The sequence below is a fragment of the Moschus berezovskii genome, chromosome 14, assembly GCF_049115385.1.
Source record: "Moschus berezovskii isolate FMDL1 chromosome 14, NW_MosBer_1.0, whole genome shotgun sequence".
In the NCBI taxonomy this organism is placed as follows: domain Eukaryota; kingdom Metazoa; phylum Chordata; class Mammalia; order Artiodactyla; family Moschidae; genus Moschus; species Moschus berezovskii.
In genome coordinates, this window is record NC_142473.1 from 29,733,040 (window position 1) to 29,748,188 (window position 15,149).

General features: G+C 39.9%; 1 protein-coding gene across 3 annotated transcripts in view; it reads right to left on the bottom strand.

The window, feature by feature from the left end:
* The window catches only part of CADM1 (cell adhesion molecule 1), a 363,473-nt gene that overhangs the window by 16,189 nt on the left and 332,135 nt on the right, over nucleotides 1-15,149 (bottom strand). Inside the window, exons 9-10 of one of the 3 annotated variants that reach the window (XM_088842946.1) lie at nucleotides 8,646-8,678; nucleotides 1,029-1,108 (exon numbers count right to left, since the gene is read on the bottom strand). The exons of 1 other annotated variant lie outside the window; for it this stretch is intronic. In XM_088842946.1, coding sequence (XP_088699072.1) covers nucleotides 1,044-1,108; nucleotides 8,646-8,678 — 98 coding nt within the window. In that variant the 3' untranslated portion in view covers nucleotides 1,029-1,043. Of the gene's footprint in view, nucleotides 1-1,028; nucleotides 1,109-8,645; nucleotides 8,679-15,149 lie in introns of those variants that run through there. One more of the 3 variants, XM_055423067.2, reaches the window with a different exon arrangement.

Consider the following 15,149-nt stretch of genomic DNA (forward strand, 5'->3'; position numbering starts at 1 on the left):
TTCCAGGCAAGAGTACCTCAGTGGGTTGCCTTTTCCTTCTCCAGAGGAGGCAATAAATCTATTGACTGTGAAAGACAGCGGTACCATCTCATTCTCTCACTGGGTAAGTAAGACCTGTAGTTAAAGCCACACCTCAAAAACCAACTATTCAAGGGAGCTGCAGTGAAATCTCTCCAAGAAGGGCAACATGGAACTCTTGTTTCCAAATGGTTGGAGTCAGCATCTACGATCCTATGCCCTGGTTTCTCCTAATGAGGAAGGGCCCTTCCTTACTGACTTATTAAGAGGCAACTGATCAAAATGTTTCAGAAGCTATAGCTGGTTGGCAGTGAAGTACCAGGACATCATGGGAGATCATATAATTGTTTAGCCCTGACCATTTTAAATCTCCTTCCCCTCCTTTTTAGGATATGCTTCTTCTTCTGGATTAGTAACACCTAAATCCTGGAATCAAGCATGAAACCTACTTTTGCAAGAGCTCAGTGTGCTGTGAAAAAGGTCTGAGGTGGATAATTAGTTTACATCATGGTGTGTGACAAAACAATTACCCCCCTCCCTTCCTCTGTTCCCCTCCCTGCCCTCTCCTAAGATTAACTATGACCTGGCTTTTCTAGTATATTCCACAGAAGGGGATGATCAATATGAGCTTTTTTTTTTTTTTAAATAAAGATCTTGTCTCATAATCCAACATCCTTAAAAAGCTTTGAAATGCAACAAATTTTTCATGAACCATTACATACTTAGAACATAAAAATTATTTTAAGCCACTGAACAGAGTGGCCTTAGCACAATCCCAAAGATGATTTGACCTCTACCCTTTTACAGAGTCAGCCCCAATCTGAAATATACATGCAATATACAATCAGAGAAATACACAAGGAAGAGAGGAGGGTGGGGAGGAAGAAAGTGTTAATAAAAATCTGTTCTTTCTTTAGTCTCAAAACCCACAGTTTTGAATTAAGTGCTCAGTGATCAAAATGGCCATGTTGTGGAAGTGGACGGAGGTCCACAGGTTGGACACTGCAAAGCCTTTTACCTAATGACTAGCCCTTACCTGAGAGGTCCTCACTGTCCAGTTCTTCTGCGGAATTGGGCAACTGAGTAAGGCCTTACAAGTAAAAACAAATCGTTTTTCTTTTTCATTCCTCAAGGGACATAAACAAAACACTTAAGAACTGAGGATGAATTTCTTAAAAATTAGAGGAAAAAAAAAAAAAACATGAGCCAAATCTCTTGCCATCTCTCTCTCTTTTTTGGAGAGCTTAAATGTATTAATCCATAAGTACATTTCTCCAATCATTTCATTTTGTTATGGATACACAATCGAGGCAGAAAGATTCCTCAGTCTCCACTTTCAAAGCACATGAAACATGAAGGTGAATGTTTCAAATCACTCATTCATAACAGCATGCAGAAAGAAATAAAATAAAGCCTGATTGTTCACTGCCGATGCTCTGATAGAGCTCTTAAATACAAATATATTTAGATGTTACATACTGATGTATGTAAGTTTTAGTTCACATTTTACTATAAATTGAAATTCCTGGCCAAGACTGACAAACACAGTTCATTATCAGTTGATGACGATCTTGGATCATTTATTTCAAAATGGTGCAGCATCTGCTAACTGCAGATTGCAGGTTACGCTTTCATCAGAAAATCTGATTTGTAAAATATTTTTCAAAAAGAGAATTTCAAAAACCAGTGGTATTCCTGAAAAAAAAAAATGAAACCCTCAAAGCTGAAAAAGCAGTTAGGTCAGGAGATAATCAACTGGAGCCTGAAATGCCTGTATCCGAGTTAGCACCAATGTTGGCCAGCTGGGACGGCTCTCAGCTAGCTATGTTTGGAAGGGAAAGAGGTGAAGGCGGAAACAGATAAACCATGGGGGGCTTAGCGAGGAGACGGCCTCCCCGTCCTCTTGCTGTATTTGCAGGCTACTCCCTTTAATGAAGTTAAAAGCACCACAAAATGTAAGGCAATCAAGGGGGCCTTTACTTGTTTCTCCCTGTTGAGCTCAAAGTAGTGTCTGGTTTGAACAGACCTGCTCCAGGTCCCCTTGTCTGCACAATAATTGGCTAATATTTCTCTGATGAGATTTGTCACTTTTGAAGATACCTGTGGACCTGTTAAACTGGAATGAGGGGCATGCTTTTTTTTTTTTTTCCTATCTTTCTCTTCTCTTATGGTCAAGCACAAAATATACTCAGTAAGTATTTGCTGAATTAATGATTTGGGAGTAATGCTCAGTGAACTGCCAGCAAGAGCATAATAGCAACTAAAACAAATGCTCTGGAAATAAGCAATGTCAAACCGATCACACGATTCAAAAGGTCCCAAATCAACAGAAACATTTATGCAGAAATGGACAGTAAAACTTTGGATTTTGTAAGTTGTTTTATAAAGAAACCAAGTGAATATTGATAGCTCAGTCGTGTCCGTCTCTTTGTGACCCCATGGACTATACAGTCCATGGAATTCTCCAGGCCAGAATACTGGAGTAGGTAGCTGCTCCCTTCTCCAGGGGATCTTCCCAATCCAGGGATTGAACCAGGGTCTACTGCATGCAGGCGGATTCTTTACCAGCTGAGCCACGAGGGAAGCCCAGGAATACTGGAGTGGGTAGCCTATCCCTTCTCCAGCAGATCTTCCCGACCCAGGAATCGAACCAGGGTCAACTGCATGCAGGTGGATTCTTTACCAACTGAGCTATCAGGAAAGCCCCTTTATAAAGAAGCAAAATGAATATTCATAGTTCGGTTGGTGCTGTGAAAGAGTCATATGAGCTCTTGAAGAATTTCTATCATGACCCTTGGGTGCCAATATTCAAGGACATGTGCCAATTTAACATGGGGGGATTCAAAATTCATGGATGTTCCCAAACTATGGATTTAGGCAACCATGGGAAAGCAATGAGTAATGCAATAAATTACAGAGGCAACTGAGTAGGGATGTTATGCACTGGTTCTGAAATCTGATTGGTTGAAAGTGTTCCCATTTCTAATTGGCTTTATTCATTGTATAAAGACTGATGAACACAATTATTTGAATAATTGTTATAAATGGGCAACATAAAGAACTTCTTTGTAGTTAATTATGAATTTGCAGTTCTCAGGAGGCTAATCCCTCACTTTTACGTGGCCCAATGAATATCAAAGCATTCTACATACGTGCTTGGCACCCACTGAACCATATTAAACGAGGATGTTTCAAGTAGGCAGCTTTACTGCTGAAGGCTTGTTTCCCTGGGGAGGGCATTAGAAAGCTAATTTTACAAAATAAAGACAAATATGTTTATGAAATATCATTGATATGCAAAGTTTCCCATTAAAAAGTGACAGACAGTTTATACACACCTCATTAAAGATGAAACTGTCATTTTTAATGGCATAAACTTTAAAATATACCAAATCATCTGGAATCTACTGCTCATATTACATCTGAAAGTGGGAAGCCATTTAGGTTAGTGGTGTTAAATTTATTTTTGCACAACTATTGCTCATTTTATGAATCTATAGTGCTCCTCCATAGTTGGCTAATTTCAGAACAAATATAATTAGGAAGAGTTTACTGAAGCACTGAGTGTACAAGTAAAGACAAGCAAAATTTACCTCCTGAAATTGCTTTGGCTTAGGAACTTTTCTTTCATGATAAAAATTATACAGCTCTCATTTTCTCAAAGAAAAAGACAAAGATGCATTTTATGAGGCAGAGAATAGTCTTCAAAAGGAAACTCCGCCATTTAACAATAAGTGGGAAATTACTTCTGAGTTTTGCTCTTATCACTTGTTGAAGCCTTTCCTCCTCACTTCAATTAAAATGTATTCAACACATTTCTCTAAACTTCGTTAAACAAATGAAAGTTTACTTTTGGTCCACATGGAATTTTCTTTTGAGCAATTAATAAAATCCTGAGGTGCAAATGTGATGATTAATACATGAGAATCATCTCTTCCACAGACAGGATTCTCACTTCTTTGTGATGCTATTATGGGCTGCCTATCCCATGCTTTTCTGCAGACAGTGTTTCTGCTGTTGGGATAGTTACATCTCCTTTCCAGCAGAAATCACTGGCTTCTAAAAATGGTATGGATGGCATGACAATTTTAAACTAGGTTAAGGAAAACTTCAAAAATTAGAAACAGCAAGAAATCCTAGAGATATTTAAATAAATTCAAGGTCAAGAAAAATCTGAATGTTTGTGGTTGAGTTCATCAGGGTTTCCCCTTTTTTTTCCTGAAACTTCCAAAACAAAATGATCAAATAAAACCTCTAGGAAACAAAAACCTTCCCATTGGCCCTAGTATTATTCCCATTATGAAAAAGTAGGCGATGGTCTCTCTCTTACCTAAGCAGCACACATCTGATCACTTGGCCATATTATGGAATCTGTTACTTCCATCACCAGCCATTAAGAGTTCAGACGCCCCCGGTTGTTTTATTCTAAAAGCTCAGCCAGTCATCCTGTTCTTCCTGCTTTGTCAGCTTTTCTGGAGAGTTTTTCCCTTCATCCCATTAGCAGAAATTTGGTTCACGCCGTTAAACAGCAGCATATTGTTTGCAAACTGCATAGCAAGGCTGAAACACAATCTTCAGGTCCTGCAGCCATTCGTAAACCTCTTTAGCTTGGTTTTTGAGTAGAACACACATGTCTGCAGAGTCCCTTGACTGAATGACAGCCTTCGAATGCCATTGCTGTGCACTCAGAGAGGTGTGCAGAGGGGTGCATACACAGATGGTGGACATAGAGGTTGTAATAATGCGCACTGCTGGCTACTGCTCCTTAAAAATGGGCTGCAGAATTTCCCCACAATTGAACAGAAAGATAAGAAATTTCATGTGATTTTAGACTTCCATCACGGCTTGCACTACTTATAAAATAAGTCAGGGAAAGAGAGATTTGTGGGGTAGTTACCTAAGGGCAGTGGTCTAGGAGAAGAGCACGGATCTAGCACAGGGCAAACGTTTTGGAACCAAAACTGAAAATGAAAAATTATGTCAGAGGGGGTTCCCGGTGTGAGTCTTGCTACACTTGCAAACTGAATTAAAAACTAGTTACCTCATTTGGGGTTATAAATTATGAGACCATCAGCCTCTAATGTATTAAGAAGTGGAAAGCAAAAGGACAGGTAGCCTTGAAAAAACAAAACAAAAAACAGCAGTGGGGAGAGAGAGAGAGAGCCCCAAGCCCAGAGGAAGCCAGCTGACCGCAGTGCAGCAAAAGCACAAGCGCTATTCCAGACCACGGGCATGCTGCCACCCAACACCCCACGGGAGGGAGGCGGGCGGGGGAGAGAGGGGCCACACAGCGCACAGAAAGAACAGGCACAAGACACCCACAGAGAACACACAGACAAAAACCATCACACACACCCACACAGCAACAACCGGGAAAACGACTGCACCATCCGTGCTTACGTCACCCATGCATTTCTGCCATCAATTTCAGATTGTATGCTACCAGGATTTGGCAGAGTGTTTTTTTTTTTTTGGCATTGCTCAACATGCACACATGACACAGGATTCTTCCTGTCCAGGCCTTAAGGATGAGCTCCAAAAACACAAATGCTCAAGATCCTTCTTCAAAGAAGATCCCTTCAGTCACCCTAGTCTAGGAATCCCATTCTTACACTCACATTTATCTTTACTATCAATTAGATCCTTAAACACACACTGTGGCTGATTGTTGTTTGGTTTCTTTTTGGAGAAAATCCATTTGCTTTTGAATCATGCCCATGCATTTCTAACCTTCTGATACATGCTTATTTCAATCAGATATTGGTAAGAACAAAAGGTCAACATACATCAACAACTGATATACTTCAAACGCACTCTAGCAACACAAGCTTGAATAAAACATTTTAATGAGTCTTCAAAGGGAAAGCATTTTGTAAAAAGATTTGTTTTTTTCCTTTCTAGAAAGGAGAAATATGGAAGGCAATCCATTATGAAAACTTTAGGACCAGTAAAATGGTCACAACTGGCTAACCTAGTATGTCTTGTCATTTAAGTTGCCAAGTTATCAAACCACATTTTTCTAGGCCCAGATCCCCAACATGAACAACTCAAGATAAGTCTCGAGTGAATCTTAGTCACATGGGTTTACCGATGAATCACTGCAATAAAATCAGTTCTATATCCTCATCTCCTTGGAAATCTGGTCCCCTGCTTTGTAACTTCCATCACATTCTATCATCTCTTCTATCCTGGCAACTGACCTGGAAGACATTTCCCCCTCTGTCAAGTCGAATTCTAGATATTACTTCGGCTTTCATTTAAGCTTTCTGCTGTGGGCTGGAGAGTATGCTGTTGAAAAGTGGTAGGAGCCCTTTGTGAGGGTGCTGTAAGGGTTTTAGATAAGTTGGGGCATGTATTTATAAATGCATTTTATTGGCATCAACCTGGATTATCACTTCTCTCCTACTGTTAAGGCATCGTATATGTACATATATATATATATACACAGATATATATACACATGTATTATTCTTATTTCCTTTTTTTCTCCCCAAATTTCTTGGCTCAAGGTATACTTCTCATGCACTGCTGGTCAACAGCTGTACCTGAGATATTGTGGCTTGAACACTATCCCTGAACTAGTAAGAAAGTGCTTGCTTCTCACGGAACATAGGCATCTCTGTTCCCTGTCACAGGAATGTGAGTTCTATTCCAAGTGTTCTCTTTATTATACCCTCAAAAGAGATCACCTTCACTTTCTCTTTCTCCATAGAGAAATATATGATTATATGGAGAAAGAAAAAGTGAAGGTGATCTCTTTTTGATCATATGAGTGTCCTAAAATCAGGACATCAAAGTTAATTTCTCATTTTTCAGGTCAAGGGACATATTTTTCACCTTGATTATCCTACCCAACTCCAAGACCTAAAACTATTAAGAGTCAGATAAGTACACACATTCTATTAAAGGGACCTAGAAAACAGAAGTCTGGAGTCTTAGGAGATAAATGATCAATATTTCTTCAAAAGAACTCACTGAATTCAGGAATCTTATGGTTACATTTGACCCTGGAGTTAATTATTGAAAGCTCAGAACTTAAAGCATCCTAAAAAGAATAGAACAAAATCTCTTGAACTACTTTAAAATAGCCTTAAAGCTCTGAGAATAATCGATAAAAGTCAGGAAGTGCTCAATTAATGATGAAACCTACAAATAACCGAGCTTAATGGAGTGTGATCCCTGAGATGTAGCAGGCACTATGGGGCATTACCTTGGAAAGTGGAAGTTTTATACCTAATTGATTTCTCATGATTGGTGGTGTATCTGGCCCTTTAACTAATTTGATGAACTTTTCCCTTCATGCCAATAACAGAAAAGGGTGGGGAGAGGTGGATTAGGGCCTGAAGGGGTATTACCCCATACCCACCTTTGTTCTGCCTTCTTAGAATTTCTCATCAGAAGGTCCAGGTGTGGAGGTCATCTGCTAAGTACCAAGGCCTGACTTTCAAGGCCAGCTTACACAGGTTTTGCCAGATATTTCTAATTGGCAAGGTCTAAATGTAGGTCTATTTAAGAAGGTCAGTAGTGCTAGGAAGAGCTGTTTCTCTACAAGTTGAATGAACAACATAGGCTTGGCTGATCACTTTTTGTCATTTAAATGATGGATTTCAACTCTGCCACAGTGTGCAAAGTGATTTAAGTAGGCCCTTTACCAAATAATTCCCTTGGATTCAGTTATTAAAATTCAGCCTACTTTTAACTAACATATCTTTCTCTAAAGCACAATATCAGCAGGGTGAGATTTGAGCTAAGTAATAAAGTAATATACAGATGAAACATGATTCTCATTTTCTAATGGGAGAGACATAGAAAAGTGAATAGACCTCTTCCAACCTAGGAAGTCAGAGGAGAAATTGGGAAAAGGATTCCCTGATACCTGCTCCTGAGCTTCACTTGCTTGATTTTTATCCACTTTTGGCTGAAATCATAATGAGTTTGTTTTTTTAGTGTTTTGTCTACAAGATAACCCCCCCCCAACAAATGATCTTTTACAAGTCTCAGTTAATGCTGTTGAAATGTATGTATGGTATCCTTCTTAGTCTGGAGATGTTTTCTGCCAAATGTTAGCATAAACTTATATGCACACATGGAGATTAAGCGCAAGTGGTCATATAGGTAAATACAATTGGGAGTATAATTAAAGAACAAACTTCTTCCTCATTCCTATGTCATGTGTTTAAACAGGAATCTTTCGCCCTGATCTGTCCTACAAATGACTCCTCTTCAAGATGTACCTGGGACTCTAGCCCATAAAAGAAGAAAGCAACTGGGCCTTTAATTCAGATGCTATGATTTTAAGGCAAATATTAGTTCTTTTTTTGGAGTCCCTTATGTTTCAGGATCTGGTGGCATTATAGAAATAAGGGCTACATGCAGCTAAAACTTCCTCTAACCCAGCTAGCCGGCGCGGAGGCGGCCTCATCTCAGACTGCAACCACTGGCCACTGAACTTTCAACAGAAATGACAAGACTCGACATCCTTTCAAACCTCAAAAATTAGAGTACATTTATGAGATCAGTCTACTTGGAACACAGTTTCCCTTGAAGACTGCATTTCTCTTTTTCCCAGGCTTGCCTTGCCGCTCAGCAGTGCTGAGAAAGTAGATAAACAGTAATGTGGTACCAACCGTGAACTGCTGGTTCTGTCGTCGCCGTGGTGTCTACAGACGGGAACAGAGGATTGGAGGAAGGGAAGAAACAGGAGGAACGGCATGCAAAAAAAGGGAAAATGGAAAAAATGGAACAGATAATATATGAGCAAGCTTTCAAAGAACATCGCGTGACAAGCAATAATAAATGAAAAGCCAAAAGCATTTGAAGTGAGTTGCACTGTTTTAAGACATGCCTTCAGCTCAAAGCTGCGAGCCAGTAAGGATAACAGTAAATTCTTTGGTTTTGGGGGCTTGCCAGGACACATCTATTTGCTAGTCAAGAGTCAGGGGAACATGCAAAGTGATGAGAAACACCAGTGCAAACTCAGTGACTGGTGGATGGCTCTGAACGCATCGAGGCTCAGGACTGTGACACAAACGCTCAGTTGAGAGGCTGGCTGAACAACAGATTCATACATTCAAACATTGCCTTTGTTTTAACCCAACCCACCCAGGCGCTTGGGCTTTATGACTCCCAAGCAGGCATCACTGAGTCAATTGCATGTTTAGGATCCTTTTACGGCTCATAGGCAGATGCCTGCAGATGAATACAGGGGTTCAAGTTTTTCATCCAGTGTGTTATTTCAGCAGAGTTCAGCTGGGAAGTTCAGTTAACTTGGAGGCCATGGGGATGAACATACAGCTTTTCGGACTGGTCTTTATACACACACACACACACACACAGACACTCACCACTCACCCATCCTTCACTCTGCAGATCTTACTATGTTATACTCTTAAGAGCAGAAGTCTGGCATGGAAACAACCAGGTCCACATAATTTGTGAAAATGCCACTTGTCATCATGTGACATTTCCAAAGTTAAAGCATCCAGTCATCCAGATCCATGATCTAGAACCATGTTCACTGTTGTGAGCTGCTAGGAGTCCTGCCTTCTGGGGGAATTAGGAGATAGCACATGATGCTTTTTCACTGCCAGATGCACTTGCTGTGGAAGAAACCATGGTTTGTTTCTTCTTCTATTTCTAATGCTGTTCAAGTTTTCTCCTTCAAAACCTTTCAGGCTTCAAAAGCAGGCCTGCTGTATTGGTTCATCTTCATGAAAAATTCCCCAAGGGGCTCCAGAAATTTCCTTTCTCATTTTGGCTACAGGGGAAGTGGGATAAATATCTAACAAAATGCACGGTGACATTCTTTTTCCAAAGTCATTTTAACACCACTCTTCTAGCCAACTTCATTTCACCGTCAACCCGTCTGGCCGGGTTTTAATGTTCAGTTCTACCCTCTCACGGTGTCTCCTTCCATGATCCCCTTCTGGCCAAAGAGCAGTGTTGACACCCACACATAAGCTTGTCATGTCGAGGGAAAGTGGGATTTTGGGTTAACACTGTTGAGGAGTTATCTGTACTTTTTTTTTAAATCATGCAGCTGGTAATTATTTTCATGAGTTTAAGAGACTCCAAAAGACTCTTTTGGACTTAAAATAGGCAATGTTTAAATGCACCATAATGCCAAATGTGACTTTGTCTTTGATCCAAGGAGCCTGGTGCTTCTGATTTATAAATATGGCACATGAATTCACACCGGTGTTCCCCTTCATTGGCACGCCCTTCTCAGAATCCTAGACCATCAAAAAATTAGAGCCCTTCTAAGGAGCCAGAATTAACTACAAGTCTGAGAAGCCATTGCAGCTTAATATAACTTATAGCTGAGTTTCTGAAGAACAGATGAAGGGAATAAAAACATAAACCACATCAGAACGCAATACTTACTTACAAGTCTGTATGCATAAAATAGCAGTTAAAAAACAATACCGAAAATTGTACAGTTGAAACATCTCTACATCTGATGCTCACAACACATCTCCTGACTTGAAACATCCAAATCAATGTTAGTTTACGGTGCTTTCAAATGGAGGGGCAAAATCAAATGCACATTTGTATAGAAACACTTAAATGCAAGTTTATACATTTTATGGCTAGACACTGGTTCTTTTCCAAAATTTAAAAAAAAAAGCAATAAACATTTTGGTTCATTATTTTTGTAGCAGCATTCTAATATGCTTTATTTTCACCAGTTAAATCATTAATTTAAAATGAAAGAAAGGGATTGGGGTAAAACCTAAGGGTCCTCAAAAATGATGTCTTAGCATTAACAGATGACTTGTAGGAAGACAAGTTACTATCTTCCTACATCACAACATCATGTTGGCTTTATGACAAAATCAAATGAACAGAAGCTGGGTGTACACTACTCTTTGGGTACTAGAGGATAAACAAAAGAAGTTCACAGTGCAGCTTGCCTCCCTGTTCTGGGGATGCAAAATCCATCAATTGCACCCACAGGGAAGAGAAAGGGAAGTTGAGAAGGCAAACACACAGTTCCAAAACAGTTAAAAGCAAGCACATGTTCAAGTGAACAACACAGTTCCTGCAGCTGGGAGTGGCAGAAACCCGGGACCAGCAATGGAACAGAGACCGCAGCAGACACACAGGCTGGCTACAAGGTTGAGACTGAGCTGGAGGGTACACTGGGGCAGTTGCAGATTCCATTTCTCTAAGAGCATCTGGTGTGGAATCTGAACAGAGGCTATTTCAAGTAAAGAATGACACACACACAAAAAAACCCTTTAGAAGTGACTTTGTGCTCTCCACAGGAGAGCACTGTGACAGAATCTAATTCTCCTTCATAATTGCATTACGACTTCACGCAGAAACCAGACACCCTGGCTCTGAAGTGAGTGTGGCTCTGTGAAGTAGGATTTATTAAGGTTTTGTAATCAGAACGCTGGAGAGATGTGCTAGCCCACCCCTGTGAATCAACTTGTGGGGTCACTATATTGTTTTACAACATTCTAAGCGTACAGGCAAGACGCAAATGGTAACTTTCTAGTAGAAGATAATATAGGCTGTAATTAACTTGAAAAACGAGAGTGCCTAATTGCCCTAACGGAGGCTTTCTTCAAACTTCATTCCGTGGCTGTCTTTAAAAAATAATCTTTTCACTAAGCCTAGGAGAAAAATAGGTCACAGAAAGTTGAGGTGGGCTTAACGGTGGTATAGGGCTATGAAATTAAAAAGGCCTTGTTGAGCTACTGTCTCTATTTTAATTTTAATTACAATGAGGGAGAAATTTATCGTACATTTATTTTATATGGTCAAGAAAAAAACAATCCCATGTTCTTTCAAAGCCAGTAAGTATGTATGGTCTTAATAGTCACTCCCTAGCTGTTTTATGAGTATAATTAAACAAGGTAACCAAGGGCAGGGCCTGCACTGCTGTTTGAAAGATGAACATTTCGCTAAATATCGACGTTCAGTCTCCCAGCGTACAAACAGTTTATGGAACTCTACCTTGAATAAATTAAACATCACCTATATTTCATGTGGCAGTATATTTTCAAAATCAAAAGGCTCAGACGATATGTCAGATTAGAGACACTAGCTGTTTAACCAAGAAGCAAAAAAAAAAAAAAAATCCCCAAAACAAAACCCACCAAAAAATGTGTGTGAGGCAGCTGGACACTATTTAGTTGAAACAGTCATGTGTAAGCTCCACTGTGGCACATTCTAATCCTTTCATATGGATTCTCTCCAACTTAGAATTGTTCATTGAGTGTGACAGACTGGGGGTTTAAAACTAATCCATAAATTAGTCCGTGGTCTCAAACACAACGGGTGCCATAAATGAAAATGAAAATCCAAGAACAAAATTAAATTTACAACCTTAAATACTTTTTCTTCTCCAATTGCTCTGTGGTGCTCTTGCTTTACAATACCCAGATTCACTGCAAGGCTGCCTTTTTTCGGGGGTGCAGGGAGGGGTGGGAGTAGGGTATACATTAAAAAATGCACAGGGTAATAACCCAGAGAACCCAATCTGCTCGAAAGCAGACCTTAATTGTAAAGAATTTAAATTCTGCCATTTTGATTGTCATAAGCTTAAATGAAAGCATACTAAGCAGTCCAGACATATTTTAATACACTTTCCCTTGGTTTATTTTCTTAACTAAAGTCAATAAGGAGCCAATGGGTTTTCTTAATTGAATTCCCCTTCAGTTTGTGTTATGGAACTGCTTTAAATCTAGATGCCGGGGCAGGCAAGGAATTCCCCTGACAATTTTATTCTCATAGTTGTGCAGGACTAGCCAATATATATTATAGTTTTTTTTTTCCTTTTCTTTCTTTTTGACATACTTGAAATCTATTGAAAGCAAACATATGTGCTGAAAAATTAAACTTTGAAATTTATTTTCTACCCATTTCCCAGTTAATTTTCTTTCCGTCTATGTTAGGTTTTAATTAAACTCCCATTTCTCAGGGATGGGCGAAGCAGATAGGAAGGAAGAGAACAGGCCCGAGTAGGAGACTCATGAGAAACTCCCCTCCATCTTCATGCCACCTCTCCTCTGAGGGGAGAGCCTGTGCACCAAGGATCTGCAAGAAGGGGACTAGGTTTGGTTTTTCCTTTGGCTAATTTCAAGTTTTGTTAAAAGTTTCTTCAGAATTGTTCACGAGTGCTGCTATGCCCCTGAGATCTTTGAATCGGCAAACCAGATGTTCTGAAAATAACAGGAATCTGAACCGTGGTTTCATTTAACAAGGAGAACAGTTCCTCTCCCGCGTTGTATGTCAGTGCTGGGTGGCAGGCGTGGCAGAGAGGGGCGAAGCACAGTGCCAGAAGAAGAGCAGGCCAGGGAAGGCTGATGGTGGAGCGTGGGGAGCAGCTCTGGAAGTAGTAGCTGATACCCGTCTCCGGGTAGATACTCCAAGAGCTGGGTCCTTCCTGCCAAGTCCTACACTTCCCAACACTGAGACAGCTCCAACTTTCTAATCCTAAGAAACCTGTATTTAAAATGAGATGGTTTTTTTGCACTGTTGTGCATCAGTCTTCAGTATGAAAACATGTCAATTCCTTCTCTCTTGGACTCTTTTTCAACAAGGAACATAAAAGTGTATGGATGATGACAGAAATGATGATTAGAAGCATTAGAAAAATTCTCACTTCCTATCCCTTATCCCCTTTTTTTTTTAAAAAAAAAATGCAGAATCAGGTGACCTTCATCACTAATTTCTTCCATTCTTTCGTAAGTCAATATGGGTCAAAACCAGTTGGCTATTGACGGTATTTGTAATAAGGTTATCAGCAGTAGTAAAATAAAAATGGACACACTTGAGACAGTATGGAAAATAAATGGTCAATGCACTTAGGGGGCAAAAACCTGAAAAGGGGGCTCATTACAACAAAGACGGCCCATGAGTGTCTGCCAGTGCCCTAATAATATTCTTGTCATCAGACATACTGGCATATATGTCAGTAACATTTGATAAGTATTCAATAAATGATGAATGAAAAACAGTCTTAATGGAGTAGATACAAACTCAAGAAAAAAGGCAATTTAGTAAACATTCTAGGATGAGAGATGAGTATGAGAGATGAGTATCTCCTACCAACAATGGTTTAGTATAAACCCAGGACACAAACACACACAAGACATGCACACACACTGAAGACAGATGCTTGAAGTAAAGTTAGGGCTTCATGCTTAATTTCCAAAATGCCATCCTTTTGTGTCCACTTTCTATCCATTCCCTGATGGCACAGACCGAATTCTACTTCTGTGATGACCTCGTCAATCTTCTGCATCAGCCCTAAGTACACAGTATCTCCTGCTATTGAGTTCCAGTGGCTATAATCTATTCCCTTAGCTGTAGTTCAAGGGTTTCCGGGAATTTACTGTCTCCATGGGTGCTAGCACAGTGCTATACATGTTACGGGTCCTTGATATGTGGTGGATGAATGCCTTATGAGCACTACCCTTGACATCACGCAAATGTCAACAGCAGAGTGTAGGGGTCATGAAGGAAGGACCCTGGAGAAGAGACAGCTCAACGTGGAGCAAAGCTCTATAGTCAGCCTTAAGACAGGTGTACTTCTTTCCTTTGCATTTAGGAAACGAAAAACATGTGCCAGGGTGTTGAGTCTCCCCAGTTTGGCATCTTCTACAAATATCCCCAAAGGATAAAGGCTGTTCTCACCTCCTTTATTTATGGGATCTGACCCACATTACACACAGAAAAGCTTATGAACAGGAGACTATGAAAGCCAAAATAATAGTGTGAGCCTGGGGGACACACTTTCTCCGAGGTATATTGAATACTGGGTGCTCAGATGCCAATAAGAAAATCCGTGCTGTTTTCTTTTCCAAGAAACACAAAATATTTAATTGGATATGTACTTTCAAAAAGAGAAAAACTCATTTAGAAATGACCTACTTCATTCTTATGAAAGGATTTTTAAAAGTGTTTCAGATTTTGGCCCTATAGCTATTCATTTCTTATTCTAAGGTGATTTTAATTTTTTAATTTATGACAGTTGCACGTATAAGTGTGACCTACAGGTTGAACTCCTCCCGGCCTGAATTTTATATTTAGCCTGCTAAGGGTGTTTAAAACTGAGTGCTGACTGTTTTCTATGGTACTTCTCATCAAGCATCTAACCCAGGGCACAACCAAGCAGA